Below are 26,790 nucleotides of genomic sequence, written 5' to 3'. Positions count from 1 at the left end.
GCTTGTTGAGGCTTCCCATGGATTACTTTTTATCCCCAAACTTGCATTAATGCTTGGAGAATAAATTCCTCTTTTTCTCTCACCAAAGGACTCGTGCTGCCCGTATCAACTGATTTTCCTTTGCTGGCCTCCTTTCTGACACCTATCTTGCGCCCCTCTTGATGTTGGTTACTTTTTGTGCCATTTGTTGCATTACCCGCCATCTCGGACTCCATAAATTTTGATAACACGACGAATCGAGATGATTGGTGACTATTTTGCTCTTTGGTTGTACTTCAGCTTCTCAAGGTTTGTTTCCCCATTTGACTATTCTCTCTCTCCTGAAATCTTAGCTTCGACGCCCAAGGCGAGAGCATCCAGGCCCCAAGTTCTTCCTCCAGAGGGATGTTCACTTGCTGCTCAAAAGTATTACAAACCTGGGCTTCTGTTTCCGGGGAGCTAGCTAGATCAGCCGTCAGATTATCTTGACTATTTCCTCCTTAAGAGTTCTGAAAAGATGTCGTTTCGTTTAGAATAGGCCCAGGAAAAGGGCTATTCTCCTTATTATGCTCGTAAGCTAAAGCAAGTAATGCTCAAACCTTCATAAACAACATTAAAAACTTGTCTTCTAAACGCAAATTTAGAACTAAGACGTTTAGTCAAGTCAATCTCAACACTGATACGAGAGAATCTCCCCCTCTCGACTGTGAACTTACCTTCATTTACTTATGACAAAGTATTCAAGTCAATCTTGAGGACCTTGATGATCAAGTTCCCCAGTTCCCTTAATATTTCCTCATTATAATGGTGTAAAGGAAGCAAAGGAACCCTAACCCGTATAGCCAGTTTCTTCAAAGTATTGTTGAAATGATTGAAATTCGGACTACATATTTAAATAGCAAGATAATGTCCTTGGATGACCCAAGGGCCTTCTGTTAAAGCTTTCTTGTACTGATGGGGTTGGGAGAAGCGAACCGCAAAATAGTTACTTGCCATGTCAATGACCTCGTACTCCTTAAAGCCCCACAAAAGATCGAGTTTATCTTTCAACTGGTACTTGTTGAATCTTCTACCCAGGTGCGTGACTATCGAAGTGTCTTTCTAGGGTCTACAAAGCTCAATCCAATGCTCATCTGGTAGCGTCACTTTCGGCAGCTTATTCATGATGGTTTGTTGTTCCCCTGTTTAAGCTTTGGGACAGCTTGTTCCTTCTCCGGTAGCCATTCCTTCACCAAGTCCTCAAAGCTTTGTTGCTCCTCTTGTGGTTGATGACCAAGAAGAGATGCTTTCTTACGAAACTCGGGAGTATTTTGGAGTTCCAGTTGGATGCTAAAAAACTGTCTCTTGCTTCCCTGAAGCCTCTCCCATGATAGTATCCTCATTGAGCTTTTTGACACTCCCACCCAAAGCGTCCTCCTCTTCCTCAGTCAGTTGCTCGGAACTTGCCTTCCCTGAACACTTCACTGAAACACTCTGACTCGCAAGGGACCCAGCCCTAGTACTCTCTCACACTAACTTTCTCACTCGTCTCCTCACACACCTTGCAGCTTCTAGGTCAGGTTTGCTTACTAAAATAAATTAAATTAAAAAATTAAAAATAAAAATAAAATAATTAAAAAAGATAATGAGTACATTTATAAAAAAAATTAAATAATTTAATAGATATGATTAAAAATTATGATTCATGAAATTTTAAAAAGATGTATAATTTTTATATTTATAATATATGTTAATAAATTTTATCATATTTATTATAAAAAAAATTCATCTAATTTATATTTATTTTAATTATTTTAATTCATTTCATTTTTTTTTTGTTTTAGCAAGCAAACGGATCTTAAATACCCTCCATTTTTAACCAGAGGTTAGAAATTGAGTTTGAGAACTAGACTAGCCTGTTCCAGCGCAATCCTAAAGTTTGGTATGATTACAATAAACTGGTCAAACGTGGTTGATCTTGTCCTATTATTTTATTTTTTATTTTTTTAAAATTTTAATTTATATTCCTAAACTATAATTTATACATACCTATACTTCATAAGTAAATAAAAAATGGACAAATACACAAAAAATATGCATATTTGTATATATTTAAATTACAAATCATAAAAAAAGTGTATGAACTTTGGAGATGAATATTACCTTTTTATTTTACATTATTTTTTTAAATTTATAATTCATTTTTATTATGTATAATCATTTCATTTTATTTAAAATATATTAATTTATTTACAATTGATTGGATTACGATTCATATTACAGTTCAACCATTAAATTGTGAACTATTATCCCAATCGATTTAATGATTGGTTGGATTTTCTTAACATTAGTTCCCACCATCCCCTCTAGAAAATTCATATTGTTCTACAAACATGTTTTTAAAAAAATATAATTCAAGGTTTGTTGTCCAAAAAAAAAAAAAGGATTAGAGAAGCATCAAGGTCACGGAGAATGCCAGTGTGTTTTGATTAGATGAATACCGTGCCAATATTTTCGAAGCATATTGCACCGTTTTATTTTATTTATTTTCTTTTTTTTTATAACCAAAGCAGATTGTCTCTAAAAGAAACATTTTCTCCATCGTCTTTAACCAAAATATATATATATATATATATTTTTCCCCCATCATAATATATTCTCGTCGGGATTCTTCAACAGCAGCATGATTTATGTATTTAGATTCCAGATACATCTTATTCTAATTCTCTTCATTATCTTCTCACTATTTTTCCAATTAAGAATTAATAAGCTAGAATCAAATTAAAAATGACTTACATTATAGGCTAAGCATGTTCATCACCCCAACTTTGGACATAAAATTGAAGACAAATAGTGTGACCTTCACAGCTGCACAGAACCTGAAAAAATTCGTAAATGACTCAAATAGTGTGACTCATTAGACATTTTATTATATAAAGATAATGATATCTAGTTGCTAGTTCTCGTGCAAGACTTTGCCCTAGAGCCACAAGCATTCTTCAATGTAGGCTATAAATAATTTATTCATCCGAAAAAAAGGCCACATAATTTGTTCTAATTTATTTGAAAAAATTACCAGCAAGCACAAAAATTACATACAAGCCTTCTCTTAAAATTTAAAGGGCATCCAACTATGGCCCGTCATGCATCCTTCCCCTCAAAATATGAACATTTGAAAAAGTACTCAGATTGAAGAGGGGCCCATATTTTACTATAAGCCTAAAAGACCTCAGTCCTTGACTAATTAAAAAAAAAAAAAAAAGAACCACCATATTGACAGAGGAAATCAGTTGTATGTGACTTTACATATATGGAGCACATGTAATGGCATTCAGTGTTTTTCCCAAACCCAGAAATCTGGGAAGAGGCACAACGATATGGCTGTCCCGATCAACAAGCTAAACCACAGATGTGATGGAATAAGCACACAATTCCACAAATTGCCCTTCAATGCAGTCGCTCCTCGCTAGTATTGTATAATGATATTTATGTACACCCGTGCAGCTGCTTCATACCGCAGGAGTAACGCTTCCTGCTAAGTTAGCGTAAAGAAAAGCTGTAAAGCCACAACCAGGAGATGGGGTATCCCACAGGAGCCAAGCTTTCAGGCCTTAAGCAGAAACTGTATCAATCTGCAAACAACAAGACGAACTTTGTAATCTACAAGCAAATGGAAAATATAGAACTGTTTTCCTCCCGTGACCAATAAATAGCAGCAATTAAAAAGGGTATTTTAATTACACAGTTCAATCAATGTGGCCATAAGCCCTTAAAAAACAAACGTGGAAAAGACAGTGGCGTTAAATTCTCTTAGAATTGAGCATAAACGTAAATGAAATTTCAGGTTGACTGTTAAATTTGATAACATTGGCTGGAGGATAAATACACAAATTCATATTCTGCCGACACCAACAACTTATCTTCAAAAGATGCCCATAATGTCTACTCAAAAAACAGAAAAGATGCCCAAAATATCATGTATCAGTCATCAGCCATAACACAAGCCCCTCGCATGGAAACATTTTGACATCATTGTTGAAGACCAATTCAACTCGAGCTTAAAATTTTTTACCCATGATTTTTTTAATTATAAAATTTTATGGTAATTAATAATCCCCAACACACTCTAATGCAATAGCTCTTTGAGATTTTACCGTAGCAAACGGGGGAATGAAGGACAAGGAGTTCGGACAGTGGGGGACAGAAAGGACCGAACTCTTGACCACTGTGTCATTAAGACATACCATGATAAAAGTATTAAAAGTAGATGGTCTTTTAGGAATGGACTTGCGTTCTTTTGGCACTGGCAAGATGCGTACTTTTCTTAGCAGTTAGCACTATAAATAAGAATCCAACAGGCTGACTGAGCATGCCAATATCTCCTATTTCAGAATTTTACGTCACCAATTTAACTCAACTCAAAAGCTTAAGCTCTAAAGTGAAGGCCCCTGAATCGTTTATTATGAGCTCTATCAAAACTAACAACTATGACGATAACAATAATTTGCCAGAATTTCCATTTTCCCTTACCTAAAGTAACTCGCTTTACAAACTCCAGTGAGATTCCCACATCCAAAAAGAACAAAACCTCATGCTATAAAATTTAAATTTACATATAACTAGAAAAAAAATTACAACAAGTCCACAGCAATTTGTTAGGTAAACGGGAGCTTAGAGCTTATTGTAAATCTCATGATCATGGGCGTTACGCAACATTAATTCCGAAACATTCTCCTTTGCATTTTGCAATGCTTCCTTTTTTTTTTCTTTAATAAAGATAAAAGGCAGTAAATTATCTTCCATGAAGACATGATAGAAGTTCTCAATATAGCTAAGACATTGGAACCTGTATAAATCAAATACACGCATGCTCACCTGAAGGATCTGTATGCTTCTATCATAAGACAGCAGAAGATATGTTTGAATTATTTCTCCTATCACAGGTGAGAGTAACATTATATACTAGCATATTCTAGAACCCCTTTCACCTTCCAGATATCTGCTAGCCAAAATTCCTGCTTCCACAAGGTCATCAATAGACAATGTAAGCCATGGGTCAACAAACAAGAAAGGAATGTGTGTGGGTGCGGAAAGTATGACGACTTTAAAGTCTGACCTTAAAATTAGATCGCAAATAAAGTCAGAGTTAAACCAAGAAGAAGGAACCAATTGTAGTCTGGCCAAGAACCTTGGAACTTCGGTCCAGGCCATGAGAAGAAACCTAAACAGTAAAAAAAGAAAATAATTATTTTAAATGTTAATTCAGGAAGGCAGTGAGGCAGTGGCATGGGGAAATTTAATCACCAAGTAGGTCAAAGCAGCATAACGTTCTTCATTCAGGTAAAGAGGTTTGCCTCGATGCATTTCAAAATCCTGCTATAAAAAAATAGAATTAAGCATTTAAACATATAAGGATAAGACACATTTCAGCTTCACATTTTAGAAAGAGTTAGTTAAGGTTTCATTCAATAAACACAGATAACTAAAGTAGCATGAGGCTTTTCCCCAATTTTGGCTCATTAGAAGCCAAATCAAACCCTTAACAGACAGATGAAAAAGCACCCATGGGCTCTGGCAGAGCTCAAGTCAAACATTAAGAAAATGACCAAATGACCAGTAGGCAACGTCAGTTGAGTAGTTTTGCATAAATTGCACTAGAAATGCATCTTTGCAGCCAAGTTAAAAGGTGCATCTCATCTGGTGAATGGTGGTTCTCTCATTTGAAGCTCTAGCTCCAAAGAACAAGATCTATGACCTAAAAAGCAACCTTGACACATATTGCCTTTATCCCATCATAGTACAATTGTCCTTGTACTGATAGAGCACATAGTAGATATGGCATCAAAAGTTTCCTTAATTTCTTATCTCTATTATTCTACTCCCTCCATCCCAAATTATAAGACAAAGTTGGGGGTATACTGTCCCAAAATATAAGACAATTTGAACAAAGTAAGGTTTCATTAATGATACCTTTTCAATATTACCCTTCAAGTGGAGAGAAAATTGAAATGATATTGTAGTGTAATGCTTAAATATGTAAGGGTATTTTTAAAAGTTTATAATTTATAATTTTATTTTGAAAAAGTAAGTTTGTAATGTGTTGTTGTTATGTTATATTGGCATGCACAATTTCCAACTTTGTCTTATAATTTGAACAGAGGGAGTATATGTTACACCTTAAAATCAGGGGGAAAAAGATTCCATTATGCACCAATCATCCACATCCTCATTTGGAATTCCCCCTTTTCACAACTCAACAACACTAAATATTGTACAACAAATATTGGAAAATAATGAAACCATCAACACCACGAGATAACTGCTCCTCTAGAAAAAAAGAATTAAGAAATATATTCAACACTACCAACATGGTCATTTGGAAGTTCAAATTACAAACATTAGGTAATGCTTTGAAACAAATTTTAACAGCAGCACCTCTCGTATGGAAAAAAATAAAAAGAACCTTGGCAAACTTAATGATATATAGAGCTAATTAATCATAGCAATCAAAATGGAAAAAAGGAATAATCTCGTTCATGTCAACAAAAAATGCCAAAGGACCAATTACCTCCTCGCCAAAAGCATCCAAGTAAGGAGAGGGCCAGGGAGCTTGACGTGCAGATCTTTGTAGCAATATTGTTGTCCTCTGTCCATAAAATCAACTCATCACAATGTCCGAAACAGTAAAAGATCAAAATGAGGACAACAACCTATATAGGTAGCCCAAGAGACAAAGTTGAGAAAGAAACTGCATACCCTAATCAACAGAAACACTCCAGTACCTGCTCCACAGGCTATCGCATGTGTTTGGCAACCACTTTCCCTTGAAATATAATAAAACAGAGCTTCAGATTCTCAGTTAATGACCCTTTGGTACGATAATGAAAATATTCCCTTTCTTTCGTACAAAAATTAAGATACACAATATTTATTATACTAATGATATCACAACAGTAACATTTTTTCATCCACAAATTCATTTTTCCCCCTTTTATTTCTCTTTCCTTTCCAATCTATTCTGCACGCTAAATGAGCCCTAAAAACACACACAAGAAGAAGACTAATCCTACTCTTCTTTGAACTATAGTTATAAAAAATTAGCTCGAATAACACATTTACCATTAATCCACCATCTAACATTTCAACAGCAAGCATTTTGTTATGGGGCAATAACATCAAGATGCATGATGATTGGTGACTGAGTTCTCAAGGTCCATCACCGACAGAATAGAATTCCTTAACTATGAATAATGTTTAGATATTTTGCTCCAAAAAATAAAATATAATAATAATAATAATAATGTTTAGATATGTTTTATGGCTTGAATAAATTTCACCCTTTTCACCAAAAAAAAATGTTTAGATATGGTTGTAACTGGACAAAATGACTACTCTAACCCATCCAAATCATTAATGATCCCATATTACAACAAAGTGGGAAAAGGACTTATTAACCAGAGAGCAGCACAAGAGGTTTTCAGAGTTCAAATTAACAATTATGAAGATAAAATCAAAGGGTTATTATGAGACTTTAAATGCTCACATGCATTTTGAAGCATTGGGGGAAAAAAAAGATAAGCTTGGCGAAAATAAACCTGCAGCAAGATTTCCAACTTGGAGAGCACAATCTACCGCACAGCAGGCACAATGCAGGTTCATCGAGAACAGATTTGCATTCAAGGCAGCGCTGTTTGATACACCTGCAGAAGTATATATCTGCCGGTTAAAATTTTGAATTTAACAGAATATACCTTTTTTAAGACATAAAATATAGTTAATCACAATTACCTCTGCAGAAGATCCTGATAAACATTTGGCAATCTCATCAATTCAAATGGAACTGCAGGGGTAATATGCATGTTTTGTTGAACCCCAGCTAGTTCAAATTCCTTGCAAAATTGATGACACCAAACAGAGACTGAAGATCTTGAAAATTCATCTTTCAGAACCACATCAAGGGAAGGAATCTTAAACATGATCTCAAGTTCTTGAATTTTAGTAATCTCAAACACGTCAATATTAGATCCAACCATTGTGTCATTTGTATAACTCCATGATCTATCTAATCCATTGTCCTCATCACAGAATGGTGCTGCAACAGAAGAATATAGTATTTTCCACAACAGAGCACATCTTCGCAAATAGGGGAAAGTAAACCTCCTGATTACATCTTTGACATCAGCACTTGGGTCAAAATAGTTTGACACAAAATATTGCTGAGCGCATCCAGATTCACCCATAACCTTATATATGTCAGTGATTAGGCAATCAGAAATACCTAATTCACTTAACTTACGCTGGGTTTTGACACAATACAAAATAATAGCCTGCATCCAGATGTACCCACATTGCAAAGTCAACAGAATAACAGAAAATGCATAACCTGAATAACTTAGAAGCAAGATGACCAACCTGAGTTACTGCTACTATGTAGAAAGCATGCACAAAGGATAACAAAGAATCTTCACATGACAAAAATGGGGACGGAAGACAAAAAAGAATCCACATCAAGGTCGAAAAGGGGTCATGTGCAAGTACAGGATCAGAAGCTTGCCTCCAAAATAGAATGTCGGAATTAGATAGGTCCCCTTCAACATGTTTTAAGATAGATAACATATCATCTGTGGACACAGCAGTAATGGAACAGACAAATCAGTAGCAGACACCCAAAAAAACTACCTTGCACTTGAGCACCCAACAATCAAGAAAGTGGGCAAATCATGGGCATGCAAGAAATACAAAGAAATAGTGACAAAATTAACAAATCATCACTATCCAAGTTCTACTATAGCGAAAGCAAAATAGTGATCTTTAAAATACAATGTTTCCAACCAACCAAATTCCTATCAAATTAAAGATGAAGAATGTCCTAGTCAATACCAACAGCCTCTCTTTGCAACTTCATATTTTAAATGCTCTATCTGTTATAAGAAATGACTGAGCTGAAGTCGAATCAACATATAGGAATTTACTCCATCCAAATGGAACAGCTAACATTCACATTTGAAAGCAAATTATAGAAAAACAGCACATGAAATCAGCTTATACATCAAAAGCAATGATACCAGAAGTATACCTCTCTCAGATACCCCAGAACAAATAGATTCTGCAAAAAGTTGAAGACCTCTAAATCTTTGAAGCACATGAAGAGAATTCTTACTCCTTGACTTTTGAACAAGTTTCAACAGCAAAGATAATATAAATCCACTTGAAGACCTAAGCTCCTCATACATGGCACTAAGAGCATAGTTTGGAGTTGAAGAAGCCCTTCCACATCGAGCAGCAATCTCCATTGACATCAAGGAGTACTTAAGAGTGTCCCACATGAGCATTGAATGATTCAATCTTGCAGATTTTGATAATTTATCTTGTTTGTTTGGCACATACATTTTAGCCAGCATCTGGGAGAAATGCTCAAGATTTTGCCCTGCTTTATCACGCTGTCGCAAAGGAACAGCTTTTTGGAATCCTTCCTTCCCAACAGCATTAGCAGCAGATTGCAAGATTTTCAAGGCTTGCCAAAGGCGGAGTGAATAAGTCTCTTTATTTGATGTAGGCACAGGATCTGTAGCAGGTAGTGAGCCATTAATTATGCCTGTAGGCTGCTTCAAAGGCTTCTCTAAGTTTCCAGGTATAGTAGGCAAGACACAGTTTACAAGCCGGCGGCAGACAGGGCATAGAAATTCACCCTGGAAAAGATTAAAGAGTTTTGAAATCTGATAACAGATATGTTTTCGATATAACCATTAAAATAATAATAAAAGAAAGATGCATGCCTGGTCTGGGTCAACAATATGTCCTCCTTCAAAGACAATTCTTCTGACAGACCTATCCAAGGAGTGTAAACATATGTCAAAGGCTTTCCATAACATTCTAGCAAAAAATTGCATGGAAAAAAATTATCCAAGCAGAAGCATTTAAATTGACCAGTTTATTAAATTGCAGTAATTTCTACATGAAAATCATACAATCCTGGAATCACCCAATCCATGATCAAAACCACACATAAATTGAGACCAGAAATTTTAGCGGAACCACTGGCATTATAATGAACTGCTGAGTTGAGTCAATCCCATCAGTTTGCCATTTATGTTCACAACTGCAATAGTAACACATCCGGATAAGATCTCATGTGAGCCAATCCAACTTTAAAAATTGATCAATCTTTTCCCTGATATCAGAAGGTGCTTAGAATGAAATTTAGTTTATTTTAGGCAGACCTACACCCATTCACTGCCTATTTACAAGTAGTACATGAAATGCCTCCCTTAATTTTAGTAAACCATGGAAGACAAACAATATTCAGAGTCCATCAAATTACAGTAACAAAATCGGAGTTCCCTGCGGGGATGGAACCATAGGATTTTGATTTAATCAATCCCTACATGTAAGCATAAAAAATAACTTTTAAGCCATGAATACTATTAAACAGGTCTAACATGCAAATATCATGTGAGAAGGATTATTACATCTTTCAGGTAACATGAAGTTAAAAATCCTATTCACATACAATTTTTAAGTGGAGTTCCGATTCATAGTTTTACAGTTCAATAAGCATATCTAGATGTGAGGTACAAGACTCTAACTGACAAGTAAAAATAGCAACAAGCAAGCACCAAAGATCCATTGGAGGAAGAAAATTAAAACTTCTATATTATTCATGCTTTTAATTACAATCTAAAGAATCATTGGGCAGGATATTTTATTCGAAAAACAAATTGGCAGCCGACAAGAGGGCTAAATAACAAAACTGAATGGAACATCATCAAATAACAAGGAAAACAGTCTCTGGCCTACAAAGAACTGTCTGAGAAATACCATTAAGGAGACTATCAACAGAAGCATTCTGAAAATTGAACTAATCATCTAACAAACGCAAAGAGAGTTTTGAGGTTTTGTGATTCAACTATTGTCAAACTGAGTGTTCCATAAAATATTATTTATATAAAGATTTCAAGAAACTATGTACACAGAAAAAAATTTTCATCACCCATGACACAAGCACAAATTTGTTTTGAAATAAACAATGCGCAATAAAAAATGCAGGCCCTTTTTGTGAAAAAATGTAGGCTATTTACCATTGATCTATGCAAGCTAAAAATTTATCATAGCTAAAGCAAAGATGTTCATTTATTCTAAAAAAGAAATAAAATTAACTTCAATGTTTGAAAAAATATAATCAAGAACATTTCCACGCATCATATATAAAATTTTTGAAAATATTTATGCACACAAGAACAAGCATTTGGTTATCATTTAATTATACATACATGCATACATAAACTGTGAGTAATCTGTTTTCACATAATTAAAAATTAAAAGTAATATGTTATGCACAATTAATTTCAGACCTTACTAGAATGCAGGTATCCCAACCAGACTCTGATCACCATGTAACACAATCCATGTTCGTGTTCAATACTTAAAATATTCCATTTGCTTCAAATTACAACAATTACGGTTGTGATGGCTAAAACCCTGCTCTCTTGGATCAAAATCTCATTTAGGCACAAAGTTCAACTATCATTAAGAAAATGAAGCAAAAACTAGATCCAAGTGAAAAGGTTGTGCAGAGAATATTAATGCTGAATATAAAACATAAGCAATAGCCACTTTCCTAATCTAAGTACCCAAAATAGATGTTAAAAAAGTTTCGGGACAACCAAGTTTTTATTAAAATCTAAATAAATACATTGCACAAGGATCAGTTCATGTCAAAAGTACTGGATTTAACAGAATAATCCAATTTTAAAAATTTCAACATTATGTCATATATTCGAGCCCACAAGACCAAAAGGAAACAGTACATTAAAAGATGGTAGGTAATACAGAAACTTCAATAAAACTCACCTTTCCTTCAGCGAAGATAAATATCGATCAAGGCACTCCTGATGTACTGCATGACCACAGGAAGAAAGATGAAGCCCATCACAGTCTGTTAGGCCAAATGAATCATTTGCCATGTGCTGCAAAGTAGATTCTACAGAAGTATTATCACTATGAAGATTTTCAGATGCTGAACAGTTTCTCGACATGTCTATTGCAATATCAGCTATATATTTTCCAAGCAAGACAGATCCAGCATCTCTAACAACATTATGGTCCCCTCCAGAAGTAGAAATTTGATCATCATTATGCATTTCCCCACAAATGGACAAGTACATGTCCTGTTCCAACGTCTCAAAAGTATATGGAGTCTTCTCTTTGTCATCATAAGATGCATTAGGAAGCTGGATATTTCCCACTACCGGGAACTGATCCTTTACATACTGCAAAAAGGCATTGACTTCAGCAGGCCGCCCACTAGAGGCCAATTCATTGGCAGCATTCAGAATCAACTGGCCTAAGTGAGGAGATGAAGTTGACACTGAAGTGCCTGAAGTCCGGTCCATTCCCAATGTATCTGTCACCTTAAATTTGGAAACAGACATATGTTCTTTATCTGTCTGACGAAGTTGTGACCATGATGGGGGGCCTCTATCAACAAAACTGACAAGCCTAGATTTCTTGTACATAGAACAGATAAGAAAGTATAAATTAGGTAAGAAGAAACAAAAGCAGTGAAAATGAATTCCAAAAATGAGCATTTCAACCTAAGAAATATAAAAGCTCCTGAGAAGTCATGCGCATGTCTGATGCATGTTAAACACTGATGTGACTGTAATAGTGGTTCAGACTTATAAGAGGAAGTTAAAGGGAAAACAAAGGGCAGAAACAAAAAACCCAGATAACCAAGACTCTTATCCAAAGGTCCAGATTTTATGGAATAGATCATGATGTTTGTATGGTGGCTGTAGACTTAGCCTGCATTTTAGAGTCAACTTTTACTTGCTGCATATTTTTGTTGCCATTGTTTTGGGAGCACTCACTATGTTTTGAGCTCGGAGATAGTGGTAAGGAGAGTGCTGGTCTCTCAAACACCAGTGAGAGACCCTATTGTGTTGCTGTATTCTGTTTCTTTTCTTTGTAATCAGTTTCATTATTAGGGAATAGGGTTTTGGCCAGAATCAGTGGGTTTCCCTTTTGTAACACTGATTTGGTTCTCAGTTCATCAGTAGCAAAACCTAAGAATTTCCCTTGATCTGGCTCTTTTTTAGCATTTAATTTCTGTGAAAGTGTCTGCTGTTAGAGCAGGGCTCTAACAAACACTAATATAAGACACAACATTCAATACACGAAATTTCATACTATATATGGACACCTAATATTTTTGTCATGTTGATGTGATTGCATCAGTGTAATCTCTGTGTAAGTGTCTGCATATCAGAGTTCAACAAGCCAGAACCAATATTTGATCTGGTTTGCAGCAGATATACCTGTAGAAGAATCAGAAAAGAAATGGGATGTTTTGAATTGTAATCATGGCAGAGAGAACAAACAACTTGTGTGGACTCTTCAGCATCAGGTCTAGTATCAAAGTCATCTTCCTGATCAACTTGGGAGCTATCATCAACAGTGGAATCGACACTTGCCAAAAATTTTGATTGTTGAGCTCTCATCTTTTCCTGAATTACAAACCAATAATCCAAGATCTCATTCAAAAGGTGAAGGCAATTAAGTTGGCATAATTAAACAGGTCAAGGTTGGCTTGACAAAAAAGTATATCGAAGTGAACGTTTTCCTCCACCCTGAACACTACCCAACTGAGATTGTATTTAGGTGCATCAAAAAATATATCATTATCATTTTAATATTCTTGACCATAAAAGAATAATGCAACAGCATCCTACCAACATAGCAGCCTGCCTCTCCCGAGCTTTGGCCTTGCGTTTCTCACTATCAGAAGCTGAAACTGCATCACCCGAGTCTCTGGTTGGAAGGCATTGAGATATATGACTAACAACTTCAGGGGCAAGTTGCTGCAACTTAGTCATGCATCTGTTGTCAATCTCAGCAAACTTCTTGAGTAAGTCTTCAATTAAAGCAGACAGGTTGCCACTACCTGCTTCTACAAAGTTGTCTACACTTTCCTCCTTGTGCAAACCCATCAAATTAACAAGAAGTGACAACAAGCTCTGTTCACCAACACCGTAAACAGAGCTTTCATCAATTATTTCTCCAGAAAAGGCTATTATGGGAATTTGTGTAGCATCAGCAGATATCTTGTCAGTAAATTCTTTCCGCTGAAGACAGATATCTAAAGATAATGATAGTAAATGCAGTGCAGTTAGAAGAACAGCATCAGGAGAACGAGATTCAGCTGATTTAAAAGTAAATACAGCATAATATAGAACTGCACGAATTATCTGTAGAACCACTTTGCAAGTAGCTATCCTCGAAATCCCTTCCAGAGGAGGATAAATTTCAGTCCAACGGGGAAGCTGTGAGGTTAGTGCAGAAACACTACAGAAGCGTAAATATCTTTCTTCTGCAACTTGTAAATCCTTTGAATTCCAACGAGGATGATACAAATCCAATTCTTTCCATAATGACCATCGTAGGGAATACATACCCTAAAAGGAAAGAAAAAAGTCAAGGCAAGTACAGGCTAACTAAAGGAAGTACTTTCTTTTTTTTGTCATTTTTGAAGAAGAATCAACAAGACCTGATTAAAACCGGATGGATTAGAATATACAGCAACTGCATCCAAAACCTCTTGAAGCTGCTCAAACTTGGAGAGATCACGAGGAAGAGACTTCACCAACTGACTATGAGTGGCATCTCCAATGGCTAACTTATAAATTAGTTCTCTTCTCAAGCTTTCAGAAGTACTTAGCCCACAAAAGCGCCTTTCTTTCACTATCTGAATCAAAAGAGTGAGCATTTCCTGGACTAAAACAGGCTCATACCTGTAAAATAAGTATTAATTCATTATGGGCAATTTATCTTGTAGAGATAGACAAAGCAACATTAAAGAAGTTATGCAGAGTTAATCCTATCCAAAACACAAGTGCTAATTCTTATGGGAAAATAGATTCATACTAGTCAAACAAAGTGGATTTGATGAGACTCATTTTCATTTAAAATTGGTCTTGTTGTCAGAAATGGGAGAGCCAGCAGACATTGTCAGTTAAAACATAAAAATTGCAAATGATATTCCTCTAAAATTCAGATTGAATTGAAAGTCATGCGGACAGGGCTAGAAGAACTATGATCAAAAGGAGGATGTAAATCCCAAAGGCCAAGAAGTTTCTGCAAGTTTTGCAAAAGTACTTCTATGAATATATTTTATCAACATGTAACCATTCAATTATATTATCATAATCAAATGAGGAGTGGATGGAATAATCATTGGATGCTCTAGAAACACTCAAAGTTATGATTCTCTACGAATAAAACTTCAATTTTAGGACTTCTTTATTCTTTTAATATTGCCTAATTTCTTCCAAGTAAATTTGACACTAGACCATTAACTTGTCTCCTAAGTATAAACAAGTCCAACTTCTTTCGAAAAATATAAAACTTCCACAAGAATTTGGCATTGAGTGGGTTTTATATATTTTTTCCAATTATACCCTTAAATATTTCACTCAAGTAATTAAGGAGGGTGTTTTGAATAAGTCAACTACTATATTTATTCCAGTCAAGGGTACAATTGGAAAGATGTGAAAATTAAAAAAAAAAAATCAAGATTTCAACCAACTTCTTTTGAGAAAAGTAAATTAGTTAACAACGATTTATATTGAAACTAGAGGGAGTATTCTACTATTATTTATCAAATCATTAATCAGCTTGTGGAAGTTTTGATGCAATACAAATGTATTAAAAAGAATCAAAATGCAACCCAAAAAAATGATAAGGGTAAAAAAGCAAATTGGCCCCTAAATTACAAGTTTAGAAACGTCTAGGATCCTAAACTCATTTTTTATGCAATGTTCACCTTTAACGTTTGAAAATGATACAATCTGACCCCTATCATCAACAAAAATTAACATTAACTATTAGCTGACCAAAAAATGACCTAAAATTTATAGAAAATGACCCAAAAATCACAGTAAACAACCCAAAAATTATAGACAAAGATCCCAAAAAAATTGTCTTCTTTTTTATTTTTGAGGTTCTTTTCTATCATTTTCCAGTCAACTAATAGTCAAAGTTAACTGTTGTTAATATTAGAAGCTAGATTATACTGTTTTTAAAAATTGAAGGGATACATTACACCAAAAATGAATTTAGGACCCCAGCTGCTCTAATACCTATATGTTAGGAGCCAATTTGCTCTTTTATGTAAATGATAAAGGAAACTTTTCTTTTTAATCCACTTTCCTTGTATGGAATATTTAACTAATAATCTAAGGGAGCAGTGGTACATAGAATGGAACGGAATTAAATACAAAATTTAATTAAAAAAGTGATTTTGAGGAGGGAAAATGACTCTAATGCCCTACTTTAAAAAAGTTAGAAAAAAGAGAGAGAGAGAGATACCATTGAATAATGATTATAGGGACACAACAAACACTGCCGGAAAAGGATTTCCTTTCTATCATTGTAACCAATACAAGGTGAGAGCATTTTCCACATGACAATGAACAGCACCAAGTATTTGAAAAGGTGGGAAGAATTATGTATAATTTCAATCATCTATTTACAAAAATGAATTATATGAAATGTGTAATGGCTTTTATTTCTTTTCTCTCTAGTCTATTGAATTGTCTTTGTACACTGTTCGTTTACTTGATTGAATAAATATCCCCTTTCCTCACGCCAAAAAAAAAAAAAAGGAATTATACAAGATGACCTTAAGACCCCATTTGGGAACATTATGGCATTTGGCCCGGGTAACTTTTAACTCGTTTCTCCCAGTGCATGTTAAAGGCAACGCGTGCTTTGAAGAATCGCCTAGTGAGAAACTTTAGAAGCTGCTACAGCAGTAAAAAATAGGAGATACCTAAGAAACCTTCAGCCTCTCTTAAATTCTGACCATTATCCTTTCCTAATTCAGAACAATTCACTTAAACTTGCAACAACTGCCTCTATAACTTCAAATACTCATGCTGTTTTATAAAAATATTGCTAGATACTGTTGTTAATCAGAGCACAGTTCCCATTTTCCTTGATCACATTTTTACCAAACCATATTCTAATTGTTCTTAAACATTTTTTTTCATAGCACCTTCAATACAACAATTTTTCCCCTCAAAAAAAAAAAAAAGCCTTACAAATGGGCACCAAGTCAGGTAGAGTTCAATGTTAAGGGGGAAAAGAAGCAAGAAGCAAAAACCTAAAATTTCATTCGTAAATGCTGACCCATTGAGGGGAAAATCTACAGAAGACGTAGCAATAAAAAGCATATCACTGAGCAAGAGATGAGAGCATACTCGCTTGAACGTTCAAGATTCAAGGATAGGTAGTTTGAAAGCCCAAAGCGCTCCAGAAATCTGCTGACATACAGATCTGGCGGAGCTAGTGCAGCACAACACTGAAGAAGAAATAGGTCAAGCTCCAGCCCTTGTTCAGACCTGCAGAAGTAAAGAGCCATAGTAAAGCCCTCGTTAAATCATCCCAGAGAAATAAAGAGAATTAATATAACATATTGTGAGGACTAAAAATCCTTACATACAATTAATAGCAATATAGAACAGTATACTAACCAGCGAACAGACCGATACCATTCACAAGATAAAAGAGCAGCATCTCCATTCTTCCTCCACATTCCAGCATGAACTTCAGCACAGAAAACCCTAATGCGCAAGGGATGTTCCATTATGTAGGAAGAAAACCCATAGGGATGAATGCTCCCTAAAGCATGTCCAAAGAAGTCAGTGTAAATTGTTGATAATGAATTAGTAGAACAAGCATCAGACACATCTGGAATTGCAGATTCACCAAAATATCTTCTCAGTGACCTTTGTAACAGCATGGAAAGTAACCGATGTAACGGAATGTGCACAGAGATATCTTGCGAACTAACATCATAGACAATTTGGGGCCAATCAGACAAAGACAAAAAACGAAGGCCACCCAATCCTGCAGGAACATCTGTTTCCATTGAGCTATCATTGAAACCAGATGAAATATCGGTATTATCTGACTCAGATTCACCATTTATTTTCACTTTACTATCCTTCATAGCATGCTCACGGTTTTCCAGGTCAGACGCTAAGTAATCAGAGCATTGCTTACCATGATCTTCACTTGAACTTGCAAGCCGACGAAAAATCCTACCCTTTCTGATATTGGATAATGTTCTCTTTAGTGCTGAAAGATTGCTGTCATAGATGTTACCACTGTTGGGACATGACATATTAGGAAGTAACCAAGTCTTATTGTCATTTTCCAACCAATTCTCAATGGCCCCTAAACACTCACATATCAACCATGTGACAGAATGAGGAAGTAGCAGATGAGAAGTGGCATTAGATTTTACCTCGGAAGCCTTTGAGGAACAAGCAAAGGCACTATTCTGACCAGTCATACCGCATGCAGAGCTATCCTCGGAAAGCCGCCCCATTTTTGCGTGTCTTAAATTATCCCCATCATCTGATTCTTGTTTATTTAAGCTCCAATTAATTTCATCATCCAATTCTCCCTTACTAGCATCTGAAAACGCCCCATCCACCAAAAGAGAATGAATATTAGCAATAGAGTGGCCTAAAACAAAAGGTAAATGGACATGCTCATTTTCTTCCTCTATATGTTGACCAGTTTCTCTCTTTTGAGGGTTCATCCCTTGCACAAAGGACAGGAGTCTCATCCAAGTCCTTGATATATCTTGCTGATCAGAGGTGACATATTTGGGAACCACCACATGGCTCATAACAAATCGAATATCTTCAACAACACGTATAGTTGTCTCATACAAATTTCCCCACCTTGCAACCTGCAATGAGAATCTGTCTCTCTAAGTAAACATAATTTCACCCCAAAAAAAAAGCAATAAAACAAGATTTGGAAGCATGATTGAACTATAGCAACGAATCACTAACATTAGACTCACCAGCTTCAAGATCACAACAAATACCAGGCAATTCAGTTTAAAAATATTAGAACCAGTCATTAACCTTTGCACATCAATCCTGATAGGCAAAACAATGTAGTAACAACAACAACAAAAACTAGCTCATCACCTGTAATCGGCCATCTTCTCCAGCACAAGAAAAGAAAATGTCTTCCAAACATCTCAAGAGCATTGTGAGTAGGTTCATTTCCTTTACCAGACGAGGGGTAAGAGTGGGCACTGTAAGTATCTGCACAGAGAACGTGGATAGTAATGGATACCTCTTCAGAGGGAGATCACTGCACTCTTTTATAGCCTCATTGATAACAGTCGGATAATAAGTGAGGAAAACTTTTGCAAACTCATACTTGAAAAAAGGTTCCCCCAGCAATTTCAGGAGTAACTCATGAAGTTTTCTTACAACAACATCAGTTAAAAATCTCTCAGCTCTCAACAGAATGGCAATTAAACCAGCAGAAGAGAATAACATCCTAGCAACAAAACTAAGCAAACTCTCGCTATGCTTGCAAAATTCTAAAAGCATATCAACCATCACAAAAGTTAGCTCATTAGCTGCTTTCTTTCTTTCAACAACACCAATGCTTGATCTAGAGTTTCCCTGAGAGACAGCTTCTGCAAATGTTAGCTTGTCTTTCCAACAACTGAAAAGAGAATTAAGCACAGGTTCCACAGAGTTCGCAAACTCCTCCGGAAGTGGCTGTATTTGCTCTGCACCCTTATGCTTTGAGCAGAATCCCTCACGTTTCCACGCTGTCACATCTCCACAATCACAACAACCACCGCCAGTGTATATCACAAAGTAATCATGGCCTTCGTGATTCCCATTCTCAAAACAAGGTACACATATTGCGCAGGTTGGATCGTGTTCACATGTTCTACACCTGTATGCTATATCATTGTGTCCCCAAACAGCCCCGCAAACACCACGCTGCCCAACTGACAGTTTAGAAAGGTTTCTCAAGGTTGCATTGGGGTCACCCTCAAACATCAACCACTGTAACCAGACCATGCTTTCATAGAATATTTTCTTCATGGTTACACCCAGTGAGGACTTTCTAGAACCAAACTTAGAATCTTGCAGTGCTTCAGCCACTTCTTCATCCGTAGGTAATATAACAGATACTAGTTCAGGTATCAACGACTTTTTATCCTTAATAAAATCAACGAGGAGAGGCTGATCAAGTTGATCCTCGGAAACTCCAAATTGAAGAAGCCTCTGTAGGTGGCAATAAAAGACAATAATATGCAGAACATAAATAATCAATGTCAACAAATTACTTAATATATATATATATATATATAGAAACATAAAATCATGGGCAACGTTCACAAACGAGAGTTTAACCAACGAAGGGTTTAAAAGAAAACAAATGAGTCTACTGCCAGAGACCATCAATGGAGACAAGCACGAGTGGGTGTTACCCGAATGATTCGATCTCGAGGCTTGAGAGGTTGGGACTCGGAAGGTGTGTCGATTTCCATGCCATCCACCATGATGGAGCGCCAGAATCGTAACAGCCAATCCACGCAACACAAGCAGCGACAAAACCCAGAGCTTTCACTCCCCAGGTTTGCTTCCTCACTAAGCTAAAACAGATTCAATTCCGACGAGAAATCGCCAACACCGCCAATGATTTTGAACCCTAATTAGATTTTGGCATCGCAATTGCCTAAAAACCTCCTTTGACCTTCTTTGCATCAACAAATCAACTCCTTCACGAACTGCTACTTCGTCGCTCTTCTAGGCTTTTTATCGCCCTCTCTGGTACTGGAATAATCTAATTTGCAGATGAAATAGATTCTTTTTTTTTTTTTTTTTTGGCTACGGGTGAAATATACAACGTATTTTTAACAAAGTAGACTTTTTCTCGTGAGGTGCACAGGTTAAAATGTTTAATTTGATAAGGAAAGAGAAGAGGAAAATTATTCTCACCGCATGATTAAATGGAATGTAATTAATTTGATAATTTGCACATAAAATATTATATCGATCACATGTAAATATACAAATTCTGAGAAAATTAAACTTAAATGTTTCAATTTCTCAATAGATACTACAATGAGAAACTTTTGATTGAAAAATTAATTACTAATTTAATAGTGAAATTTTAGAAAATGATTTTGCAGATTTCAATGAGATAATCAATAATTTAAATCTTGAGAATTTAATTCTTCCCAATATTTGAAATGATTGAGAATTAATTTTTACTATCAAGTATTGAAATTGATATTAGAAAAATAATTTTGCAGGTTCCAATAAGATAATTGAGAATTTGAATATTCAAAATTTAATTTTTCCTAATATTCAAAGTACCTGAAATTTAATTCTTACTCTCAAACATTAAAGCTGATATTAAGATACATCCAAATTCAGATTTTGAAATCATTATAAGAAAAGAAAATTGACAAAAAATAGATTATAAAAATATTTTCAAAATGAAAAGAAAATTGAGTTCATCCACTATTCAAGACGTGTGTATGAGATTTGTATATCAAGAACACTTTTCTAGTTTGTCTATATAGTTTCTACTTTATTCTCTTCAAGTTAGGGGGAAAGGAAGTGAAAAATTAAAAGTGAACACATGAAGAAAGAACCACATGTAATTGCAATCAAGGGAAGACAATAGAACTCCAAATTTAAAAAAATGAAAAAAAAATATAAAATAGAAAAATGACAAATCCAGTAACCTTAGCTCTCTTTAATTTATAAGATATGTTACTGTTTAGAGCTTAAAAAAATTGAAATATTTCTTTTAAACCTTCATAAGAGACAATAATTCTTCCATGACCATGTGACTAATGGTGTCATAATCAAGTATAAAAGTTGGTTTAGGCAAGGATTATACATGAAGAAAATTTTTAAAGACTTGAGAGGAAGTTTTCATGTCAAAATGAGAGATTCGAACTACATATGCAGAATGGTAGGGCTATAATATAATGAAATATTATGTAACATGAATCTTTTAATCATAAGTAGTAAGAGTTAGATTTATAACCATGAACTATAGCATTATGTTCCTGAAATGCATTCATATTATTCATGCTTCATCTATCTAGTTGCTCTCTTCTTTTGCAGTACATACTTCATAGCAAGACTCTTCATTTGTCTTAATTAAAAGTATGGAAAACATGCATCCCAAGGGTGCAACTCTGCTAAGGAATATATGGGCCATAGGTCATGACCCGAAAGAGTGGCACAACCCGCTAGCGTTCAAGCCTAAGAGGTTCCTTCTCGATGGAGAGAAGGCTCACATTGATATTAAGGGTTATGACTTTATGGCCATCCCGTTCGATGTTGATTTTAACTTTGGATCGACAAAATAGTTCAATAATGAAAAAAGCATGAGTGGGAGTCAGAGAGGGTGCATCACATTGATGGGAATAGAACGGCTTGAATATTGAGGAGTGAAATCTAGGAAAAAAAACATTCAAGAGATGATAGATAATGTCACCATCGAGAAGTTTTAAGCACACAACATTCCTAGCCATGTTACCTCCATATTGAGGGATTCCAAAGTTTCCAATTGTGCTATCTTGTGTGCCTTTAATCTTCTCTCTGGCAATGTTATCATCAAGTTATTCTTCTCTACCACAAATCTCGCCACTAATAAGGGCACGAAAGAAACAAATAGAAACCCTAGGAGAAAACAAAGCGATGACCTCCAAAGCTTCATTCTTGGCACTAAGGAATGAGCTTGGGAGAATCAACGTCTTTAAAAGAGGAGGATTTGTTGTTTGGAAAAGGAAAAGGCTAGCTGCCTTAGAAAAATTTAATGCTCCCGTGATGGTAAATTAACAATAAGATAGAAGAATAAAAAATTGAAAATATATTAAGGATGACTAAACTAATGATATGGTAGTAATTCTGACCAATCAGCATCATTCCATAGGATTTGTTAATATATATTGATTTCATATTACAATGAAACACTTCTCATGTTCTATTTATAAAATATGAAAAGAATATTAATTTTAATTTAGGATATTTTATTATTTTTTATATTTATATCTACCTTTCTACTCTTATTAAATGTTAAAAAAATTTATGAAAATGATTTATTTTGTCATTATTAAAGGTAGAAGTAAAAAATTATTAAATTTTAAAATAAAATTTTATTATTTTACTTAGAAGTGACTTGTAAATATTATTAAGGAGTAATTGATTATTTATGAACTAGCAATCTTGTTTTTATATTTATCCTTATTTGATATAATGTTTCACTTAAATGTAAAGTAATTTATTTATCAAGAACACTTTTAATAAAAATACATTAATTACAAATTAAAATATTAAAAATATTTTAATTTTTTAATACCCAACATTTTAAATATTTCTAGAGGAGGGAGTACAATGGACTAATATACCAAGTCTTTGGTTCGTGGGTGAGAGTTATACTGAATTACTGATCATCATTTATCATCAATTTAAAAAAAATTAAAGTTGTTTATTAAAAATTTGGGGGAAAATGAGAGGAAGAAAAAAGAGTTATAAGATATTAGAAATAGGACGGCTAAATTTATAAACCCTAAATCTAAAAACAAAAACCATTATGTAATCAGCACTATTTTTCTTTTTATTTATAACGAGAATATTTTATTAAATCAAAATCAATTATTAAAAATTTAAAATGATAAATAAACTAACTAATTTCAGTTTTTAAACTCATTACATATATTTTTTTAGAAATTATTTTAGTTGAGCTAGAAGACACATTTTCGCTTAATTACGACAACTACATGTTATATTTTAAATTTTTGAAAAAATATAATTTTGAGTTTCTATATTTTGCTCAAGTTTTATTATATATCTTTGCACTTTTTTTTAATATTCTAAATCCTTACACTTTTATTTTTTGGTGTTTTAAATTTCTCAATCATTGCTCATGGAGTGACCTAAAACTACCACTGGGCAAACAGGCTTCGAGCCAGCTAGCACAGGCTACCATTTTTGTGGGTTGGATTAAGTCATTCTGCTGGATAAAATAAAGTTAGAAAATCTAACCCAATCCATTATCATGCAAGTTGGCTTACAAAAATTCATCAGAATTTTTTCTTTAACAATTTAAAATTTATAAGATAAAAATATATATATTTAGTCCACATTTTAAGAAAAATTAGTAATTAAAGAATTTATAAATAAATAAAATAAATATAGAATTATATTAAGCAAATTTTAGTCCATACTTCATGGCAAATTAATAATTAACAAGCATCCAAATACATCCACTACAATTTAAATTATTCAATAGTACACTACTTGAATTCAAAGTTCATTCAAACTGTAAATTTTAGTCCACACTTCATGGAAAATTAAAAGTTAACAAGCATCCAAATACATCTACTATAATTTAAATTGTTCAACAGTACACTATTTGAATTCAAAGTCCACTCAAACTGTAAATCAACAATAGTCCAATTTGTAAATGAATCCAATGCTCAAAATATTATTATTAAGTCCTTTCCTTTCTTTTCTTCAACACGTAAGAGATAAAGCTTGCACATACAAAGACATCTTTACCTTCCTTTTATTAACCTCATATTTGCAATTTAACTAATTTTATTAGTTGTCAAACTCAAAACCATGAACCACACACAAATAAATTAACAATTTATTTTTTCGATAAAGAACATAATAACAATTTAACTAATGCTATTAGTTATAAAACTCAAAACTATTAGCCATATACAAACAGATTATGCAACAATGAAGCTAATAATAATTTCATGATACAACTGTGTGGAAAGCTAGAAAGTTCATCATCTCCCCCCTACTACAATGCAAACTTGTTTATTTATAGATATGCTTCAAAAAAGATGTGTTTCACCCTCACCAGTCTAAATTTTAAAAAATAAAAAATGGGTTGGCAGGCTAGCTCACAGGTTGAGTTTAGATAAGTGTTGGAAAAATTAAAATTTTCAAACTAAATATAAAAAAAGGGTTGATTCACTTTGCTAGATTTTTCCTATTAATCATCTTCTCACCTAGGTCTATTCAAATAGAGAAAATTTGAATATAAACTCATATTATTTTTCTCAATAAATTCATATTTTGTGATTTCAATCAATAGATCTTATAAGATTAATAAATAATATATATTCAAAATATTTTTATAAAAACTAATAAATCATTGATTTACAAAAGTAAAACAAAAATTTCATTTGTAAATTATAAAAAAGATTTATATTATCTTTCAAATGTAAAGAACATATTTAAGAGTTATAAATTATAGGTTTGACAAATATTGTTATTATTGTAGATTTATAAAAAAATATATTATAATTAAAAATTATTTAAAAATATATATATGTTAGACCATTTAGCTCATGAGCTAGCCTGCTAATTTTATAGGTTGGGCTAACCTAGCCCGTTTTAAAAAATGGGCTAGTTTTTTAAATCTAACCCGTCAAATTTGGCAAGTTAAACACGTTAGTCTGCAAGTTCAACTCATTTTTCTAGCCCTACATAGAACACCAAAAATATAAAGTATAAGAATTTAAAACACTAAAAAAGTATAGGGACCTATAACAAAACTCAAGCAAAGTTTAGTAATCTAAAGTTATATTTTTTCTAATTTTTTTATTGATGACATTCATATTTTTTACTGCATTCAATATTTCATTATTTAAAAGATAATTCACCATTTTTTTCTTGCATACAAAAAAAATTATTATTTCCTTTACTCTTTAAAATATATTACTAAAAAATTAATTGTCCTTTTACCAAAAAAATAATTAACAATTTTTATAAAGAGTTAATATGTAATTTAAATCCTGAAGTATAGGTTTACAGGCAATTTGAACCTTAGAATATTATTTGATGCATTTGGAATTTTAAACAATTAAAGTTGATGCAATTTTGCGTCAACCATTAAATTAAATAAACGTCCATTATTCTTTAAAAAATTAGGCCTAATATGCAATTTTACTCAAAGGAGGGTAGGAGAGAGAGTAAAATTTAATAAAAATTACATATTAGCCCCTAATTTAAAAAAAAAACGCTCATTTGCTACGTTAACTTTAATTATTTAAGATTTAAAATATATCAAACAAGAGTTTAAAATTCAAATCACCTTGTATATTGACCCTTTTATAAATCTAAAGATTTAAGGTTTACCTCTAAGATGTAATATCCCATTGTCACTTGTTTTAGAACTTTAATGGTAATATAAGATATGCTTAAATTTTTGAATAGGTTTGGATTGTTCTTATTGTCATATTTTGGATTTGAATGAGCAATTCAGGGAATAGACAAGGATAAGATTCAAATGGTAACATCCCCTAATAAAACTTTTTAGCCTTAGATAAAAATGATCTCAACTTTTTTTTTTGTTATAAAACTCATCTCAACCTTTTTATAAGGGTCTTATTTATCTTTTTTTTTGGTATTATATATATAATTTTTTTAATGGCATTTAGTTCTAGATATGAATTTTTAAACTGGAAGTTAAATAGATTTAGAGTACATTTTTGTCATATAATGTAAATACTATTACAAGAAGAATTGTGCAAGTCCTAATAAAAATCATGGAACAATGTAATAAATAATATTTTAACATTAGTATAATATTATCCATTTTTTTAATAGTCAACCTTATGTAATATGCTAGTATAGTGTGGGATACTTGAAATGACCTCGATCATTAACCCCTAATTAACTCACCCAATTGATGAATTTAAATGAAGGGGTTAATCATGACCTAGAGTCTAATAATAACAATAAAAGTCAACTTTGAAATTGAGATCCCAAAAATATTTGAAAGGATTATTAGTTTTTTTTAGAAAGAAAAAATATAATTTTGGATCCCTCTATTTTGCTTGAGTGTTGCTATATGTTTTTACATTTTTTTCAGTGTCTTAAATCCTTACACTTTTATTTTTTAATTTTTAGGTCCCCCATAAGCAATGTTATAGGGATCTAAAGTGTAGGGATCCAA

The 26,790-nt window shown here is 33.7% G+C and overlaps 1 protein-coding gene across 3 annotated transcripts; it reads right to left on the bottom strand.

The window, feature by feature from the left end:
* Nucleotides 1–695: 695 nt before the first annotated feature.
* Nucleotides 696–20,639, bottom strand: LOC129291196 (E3 ubiquitin-protein ligase PRT6). Of its 3 annotated transcripts, XM_054928437.1 has the most exons (21): nucleotides 20,279–20,639; nucleotides 18,966–20,072; nucleotides 17,490–18,718; nucleotides 17,217–17,357; nucleotides 14,504–14,747; nucleotides 13,689–14,411; nucleotides 13,275–13,463; nucleotides 11,809–12,464; nucleotides 9,735–9,786; nucleotides 9,035–9,647; nucleotides 8,371–8,579; nucleotides 7,747–8,285; nucleotides 7,554–7,658; nucleotides 6,715–6,781; nucleotides 6,527–6,604; nucleotides 5,263–5,331; nucleotides 5,075–5,179; nucleotides 4,834–4,973; nucleotides 3,265–3,590; nucleotides 2,755–2,837; nucleotides 696–1,547 (listed from the first exon to the last, which is right to left on the bottom strand). In XM_054928437.1, exons 1-17 carry the CDS (start codon nucleotides 20,348–20,350, stop codon nucleotides 5,105–5,107), a joined length of 6,168 nt encoding a protein of 2,055 aa, XP_054784412.1. In that variant the 5' UTR covers nucleotides 20,351–20,639; the 3' UTR covers nucleotides 696–1,547; nucleotides 2,755–2,837; nucleotides 3,265–3,590; nucleotides 4,834–4,973; nucleotides 5,075–5,104. The 3 variants fall into 3 exon arrangements, with proteins under 3 accessions (XP_054784412.1, XP_054784411.1, XP_054784410.1); XM_054928436.1 differs by lacking the exon at nucleotides 696–1,547 and having other exon boundaries at nucleotides 2,627–2,837; XM_054928435.1 differs by lacking the exons at nucleotides 696–1,547; nucleotides 2,755–2,837 and having other exon boundaries at nucleotides 2,954–3,590.
* Nucleotides 20,640–26,790: the final 6,151 nt, after the last annotated feature.

The sequence above is a fragment of the Prosopis cineraria genome, unplaced genomic scaffold (assembly GCF_029017545.1).
Source record: "Prosopis cineraria cultivar Desert tree isolate PC_DT_omini unplaced genomic scaffold, ASM2901754v1 PC13, whole genome shotgun sequence".
NCBI classification, from domain to species: Eukaryota; Viridiplantae; Streptophyta; class Magnoliopsida; order Fabales; family Fabaceae; genus Prosopis; species Prosopis cineraria.
The sequence above is the reverse complement of the archived record's forward strand: the minus strand, read 5'-3'. Positions and strand labels throughout refer to the sequence as shown.